This window comes from Silene latifolia, chromosome 1 (genome assembly GCF_048544455.1).
Source record: "Silene latifolia isolate original U9 population chromosome 1, ASM4854445v1, whole genome shotgun sequence".
NCBI classification, from domain to species: Eukaryota; Viridiplantae; Streptophyta; class Magnoliopsida; order Caryophyllales; family Caryophyllaceae; genus Silene; species Silene latifolia.
This window is the reverse complement of record NC_133526.1, coordinates 173,647,632-173,654,237: the sequence shown is the minus strand read 5'-3', so window position 1 is coordinate 173,654,237 and position 6,606 is coordinate 173,647,632. Positions and strand designations below refer to the sequence as shown.

General features: G+C 36.3%; 1 protein-coding gene across 1 annotated transcript; it reads left to right on the top strand.

Moving 5' to 3' along the window:
* Window positions 1–1,192: 1,192 nt before the first annotated feature.
* LOC141612153 (endoglucanase 2-like) lies at window positions 1,193–6,268 on the top strand. The gene is made up of 6 exons (XM_074430875.1): window positions 1,193–1,637; window positions 2,386–2,669; window positions 3,084–3,518; window positions 4,005–4,152; window positions 5,464–5,630; window positions 5,747–6,268. Exons 1-6 carry the CDS (start codon window positions 1,466–1,468, stop codon window positions 6,077–6,079), a joined length of 1,539 nt encoding a protein of 512 aa, XP_074286976.1. The 5' UTR covers window positions 1,193–1,465; the 3' UTR covers window positions 6,080–6,268.
* The last annotated feature ends 338 nt before the right edge of the window (window positions 6,269–6,606 follow it).

The following is a 6,606-nucleotide window of genomic DNA, read 5'->3' as shown; positions in this document are numbered from 1 at the left end:
ATACGCTCACTTCTTTCCTTACTATCTTCATGTCATTGTTTTTCTCTTAGTCATTGTCCCAAGTCCCTTAATAGGATTGTTCATAGTATAGCAACCGCTATACAATAAGTTAAAGCAATCTTTTTCTTTCTGACAAAAAAAAAAGTTTTATCTCACAATACTTTTTAATACCATCTCGTACCCGAAACTTGACCTGATAATACCGAAAAATTGAGTGTATGACTGTAAATGATCTGAGCCGGCACATCGTCCCCTCGGAATCGGCTCGGTCAAAACTCGACTCACGCTCGAGTCGAGCTTGCTTAAATCCGAGTCAAGCTTGAGCTCAGCAAGGCTCGACTCAGAAGCTCTATTTGGCTCGTTTATAATTTTTTTTTATAATTTTTATACCGTAATATTTTTTTTTTTTTCAAATTATATGTTACCTAGGCATTTATAACTATATTATTTTATATTCTATCTGTTTCTTTTTATTTGTCATTCTCCCTCTTCGAGACATTTCTTTCTCTTCTCAATATCTCTCAAAATATCAGAATAAATATAATGAAATGTAAACTCATTCGAAAGGTCTTTTCATAAGGAATTTTATGGTATAATTTTTAGACTAATGTATTTTTGTAAAAATGAAAGATAAAGGCTCGCCTCGAAAAACAAAAACATCATATAATATGGAACAAAGGGAATAATATTTTTTTAGTAAGAAACTGAAGATAATATAATGACAAAACAAACTCGATTCGAGCTCGTTTTTTTTTTTTTAGCCGAGCTCGAGCTTCAATTTTTTAGGCTTGACAAACTTTGAGCTGAGCTCGAGCTCAGATCACCTTATTTACACTCTTAGGTGCTAGGTGTATCGGAATCGATCAGACCCGGTCCAAAGTTAAACCCATAACCGATAGTAGCTGTTTTGGTTGCAACCAAAATCCGACTCGTGACCTAATATTGAGTCAACCCCGACAGATGACCCGATTTTGTATCTCAACACTCAAAAGTCAATTTGCAATCGGTGAAAATGGAGACCTAGACGATCATCCAACAAAGCAGGCCAACATGTTTCAAAAAAAATAAAAAACGCGCTATGTGCAGCCTTACTTCAAATGATCAATAGATCTTCCCATGTACAAAAAGCTTGCAATTACATCTCACCAATTCCCATTTCTGTCATAATCAATTAATGACACCTCTTCCATTTGACAAAACATTTTTAATTTGAAACACATCTATTTATAGACAATTAAACCGTACATTTCAACTAAATTAATTTATTTCCCTCAACACCCGCCATTTTTCAATGCCCCTCATCACAACAAAAATCATCAATCATACTAACAACATTTCCAAATCTTGTATGAAACCCTAAACCTTTTGCTACCCACATCAATTCACATTCTTAATTTTTCTGGGTACTCATCAATTTTTGATCTTAATTTCCCCAAAATTTTGATTTTTTAATTTTGGGGGTAAAATGAAAAGGGGTAGATGTTTATGTTGTACTGTAGGGTTGATTGTGGTGGCAGTAATTGCAATTGGTTTAGGAATTTTTATTAAATCAAAAGTTAATGATTCTAATGATGGTGTTGTCTCTGATTACTCTGATGCTCTTAATGTTGCAATGCAATTCTTTGACGTTCAAAAATGTGAGTTTTATTTTGTATATTTATTTTTTTAATGTTAGATTATTACTAGTTTTTTACAATTTGATGTAAAATATTACTTAGTACTTACTCCTTCCGCCCCGATCATTTGGTTACCTTTGATTAAAATAACCCTCGCAACGATCATAAATGGTAAACAAATGACTGAGACGGAAGGAGTACTTATTTATCATAATTTTGAGGTTTTATATATATGGTAATTAAGCTTAGATGATGGCATTGAGTTTAGGGTGAGTTTTAATTTCATATGGTGTGACTGATTAATGTAAGTCAACTTTTAATTATTTTTGGATTAAAAGTTTATTTATCATTGTTGATTTAATTATTTACAACTTGATAGTTGGATTATCTTTGTGATCTGGTTTCTCTGAAATTGTCATTTCATAGTATTAAATATCGGTTTCAGTTGTGATCGCAGATTCGCAGTATTGGTTGTTGCTGCAATATCGCATTAAAACCCGGTAAAATATAACTTGGTGGCGTATTGGTGTCGTGGCCTATATTTTAAACTACAGACTGGAACTCACTTATTGGGGATTATACGTTTTCTACCTAACCGTACTATTAAAACTGTTTCATGAACCTGAAATAATAGTAGTTATATGCTCATACAAGTTTTACACAAATTCTCACTTTAGACGGACATTATCCGTCTAGAGCTGTAGACGGATAGTGACGGATTGTAAGTTTTATGTAATTTGGAAAGGGTGCTCATACATTGATCTTGCAGCTGGTAAGCTGGTGGATAACAAGATATCATGGAGGGGAAATTCCGCGCTCAAGGATGGGAGTGAGGCAAACCTTGACCTCTCGAAAGGGTTGTATGATGCTGGTGATCACATAAAGTTTGGTTTCCCTATGGCTTTCACTGCCACTGTTTTATCCTGGGCCATTCTTGAGTATGGGGATCATATGACTTCTGTAAAACAGTTAGAACTCGCTCAAGAAAATCTCAAGTGGATAACAGACTATTTTATCAATGCGCATCCTAAGGATAATGTTCTCTACATTCAGGTTTCGTATTTCTGAGTTCTTAGGTCGTTTATTGTTGTTTCCGTATTTGTTAGATTTCTAGACATAATGCTTGGTTTTGTAATGTTGGAATTCGAAATTCAGGATCAAAATTAGGATTGCGTCTATGTGTATTTGTATGCATTTATTTTTCTTCGTCAGCATTGTTATTCATTCACTGTATGTATACTCTTACTGTTGTAGGGCGACTCTTCACAGTTCCTATCTTACTTAGAATGGCTAAATTGCTATACTCTTTACAGTCGTAATGTCCTTATTTCAAAGCGTAAACTAGTTCACTTGCACTCTGGCTCCTATTTGTTAATGTTTTTCTTAACATTATCTCATTGTTGAATTTGGATTGTAATATTGAATCAAAGAGAATATTAACGTATCTGATGATGATTAATCGTATAGGTTGGTGATCCCGAAGCGGACCATAAATGTTGGCAGAGGCCTGAAACCATGACTGAGAAAAGGCCTTTAACAAAAGTGGACACTACTACACCAGGAACAGAAGTCGCAGCTGAAACAGCAGCTGCTATGGCCGCGGCATCACTTGTGTTCAAGTCGAGTAACCCTACCTATTCAACCAATCTTTTGAAACATGCTAAGCAGCTATTTGCCTTCGCTGACAAGTATCGAGGTTCTTATAGTGAAAGCATTCCCGAGGTTGCAAGTTACTACAATTCAACTGGTTATGGTGATGAGCTCTTATGGGCAGCGAGCTGGCTTTATCATGCAACTGAAGATAACACTTATCTTGAATACGTCAATGACAATGGGAAAGATTTCGCTGATTTTGGAAATCCATCCTGGTTTAGTTGGGATAACAAACTTCCTGGAACACAGGTTACTTAGTTTGTTTTTATTTCTGTTTTTAGCTTTGTGTGGAAATCCGTTCAGTTGCTTTACTCAATCACAATGTTACTCCGACTAGGCTGCAAAAATGTCTCACACGACATGGTGTCGGATGCGATTATTTTCCGCGAAGTTTTCACTTTTTGGGTCTAAAATGAAGTATCAAAGTGTCGTGTTGTGTCAGACAAGCGACACGCGACCAAAAGTGTCGAGTAACGTAGGCTTATTTGATCTGTTGCCTCCTCGGTTCTGGCGTTCTGCTATTGAATTGTCTACTTTTTTTTGTTTTTTTGGTTGGCAGGGATTTAAAAAGGGTAATATATGTGACATTTCTTATAATTGTATGCACTGCCAGTGGTTTTGATTATATCACCATTGTACTTGCAACAGAAAACTCGACACATGCATCTTTATCTTATGGTAACTGAGGCTGATCACTGGTTTTTGAATTTTGACAAGTCGTCTGTTGTTATTTAGGTACTACTTTCCAGGGTTAATATGCTTGGATCGAAGGACCTTTCAAGTACAGTAAATTCTGGCCTTGAGAGTTACAGAGAAACTGCAGAAGCTGTTATTTGTGGCCTGATACCGAATTCACCAACAGCAACTTCCAGCAGAACTGATGGTAATGGTCTCTTAAGCATATCTCACTCTCTGGATGCCACTCCCACTCGCCTCTCCAACATGCCCCACCTTCCCTCAGGGCTTGCCTGAGATGGGAGGAATAGTTACTTGTGTAATAGAGCTAAAATGAACTAAAAAATGGAGAGTGGTGGTGGTGGAAGTTTGGAAATGAGGATGCGGAGGGTAATGGTTATTCCATAAAGGGGAGAATAGTTACCCACCTCCTCCCAATGGTAATGCATTACCTCCATATGGAGGTAATAGATCCCGTTTCACCTCCTTTTTCCACCTTCCACTACAGCCAATTCCTCCACTGTCCTCTTATTTTGAGGTCTATTACCCAAGCAATAGTCACTCCCATTCCAAGAAAGCCCAAGAGTAAAAGGATATTGAAACAGAAAACAAACAATGTCTTCCTAAATAAACTATTTCGGCTGCACTTCTTTATATTTGCGAAGTACGAAGTAGCCGTCATTCGATGTGAATCATGATGCAATTTTCATTATGAGTCATCCACGAACAATTTACTTGTGTTATAGCAAAGGGACAAGGCTGCTTACATCCAACCCTCCTTACCCCGTCATTTGTAGGAGCCGTTGAGATATAGGGGTAATTGTTATTTGTTAATGTTGCATAGTTTACATTACTTGAACTCTCAAGTAATGTATTCCCTCCCTCTGAAATATAATATATAAACTGAGCTATCACATAAATTAGCAAATTAAAAAGGTCAAAATGTTAAATAGTAGTACAATTTAGTTTCGCCGATGGTGGGTGTTAAGGGTACTTCCAATAATTTTCTTGAAGTGTGCCCTAACTGGAAATTAAATGCTATGCCCTACATTGTCCTCCTGGTGGCATTTCATGATTTCTTGTCTCTAAATTGATCTTGAGATGTCATAAAGAAACCAGCTAATATATTTGTACCTTCAGTCAATCATGAAAAATAATGTAAGGCTTCAAGAATAATTAATAGCCAGACATGAGTCTTATCTGCTACTCCCTCTACCTTAGCAAAGAATTTACGTTAGCTTTTGGATCGGTTTTTTTATATAAACATGTGCAAGTGCGGTAAAACTTCGAAGATCCACTCTTCAACACACGACGTATATTAAGGAAACATAAACTATTGGGGCCTATTAGCGGGGGTATACAAAAGAGATAGGCAGATTCAGAATTACTGTGAATTTTTCGGCAGGACTTTTGAATTGATTCCGACTACTCCTTCGTTTGCGAGTCTGAATTTTCTCAGCATGTTAAGTGAAATATCTTTGTTTGGCTGTTGGTATCTTACCATTCTGCTGTTATTCAGGTGGTCTAGTATGGGTCAGTGAATGGAATGCTCTTCAGCAGCCTGTTGCAGCTGCATTTTTGGCAGTGTTGTATAGTGATTACATGCTTTCTTCTGAAACTGCAACGGTAACCTGCGGTGGAGAATCCTACAAGCCATCTGAAATCCGAAAATTTGCTATATCGCAGGTGTGTATGTGTGTTAAATTACTCAAGCCTGTCCTAAAAAATGTTAATCTAGATAGGGTAGAATTTTGTCACGGGTAGCCGGTCTTTATATTTTTGGTTGATATGGTTATTGGCAGGCTGATTATGTCTTGGGAAAGAATCCCATGAAATTGAGCTATCTTGTGGGTTACGGCGATAAATTTCCACAATATGTGCACCATAGGGGAGCCTCGATTCCTGCAGACACAGATACCGGATGTGATGATGGGTTTGTATGGCTTAATTCTAATAAACCCAATCCATATGTTGCCGTTGGAGCCCTTGTCGGAGGACCATTCTTAAATGAAACATATATTGATTCTCGCAACAACTCGATGCAAGGAGAGCCAAGCACATATAACACCGCCCTTCTTGTTGGTCTCCTTTCTGGTTTGGTTACGACTTCGGCTGTGCCTCATTCTTTGTCATGAACTTTAAAACTAGTAGCATTGCCTAAGAAATTCATTGATTGTATTTAGTGTAAGGTTTTTGGGTTCATATCATCTTATCGGTGTAAATTCAATACTACATTATTGCTCACATCTTCCGTTCAGCTCGAAAATTCTTTTTGGCTTTGATTAGGAGTATCTCCTATCGACAATAATAGCAAACTTCCTCAAGGCAGGTTTGCAGATTAATGGAGCACTAGTGTAATTTCCGTGCTAAAGCACGGCATTTTTTAGATTTATTTTATAAAGAGACGCTCTCAATTAAAGATTTAAAGTATTTACATAAATGAATTATGATTTAATTAAATGTTATAGTCTATTAATATTAATAGAAGGTAAAAAAAATGCTTATTACCATCAAAAAAATACTTTAAAAAAGTTACTATTTTATTACTATTAAAAATAATGGTATATCATTACATACAACTATTTTATGACATTAATAATATAATTAAGTTAGTTGTATAATCTAATTACAACGCGTATTAATCTTAAAACAAAAATCGGTA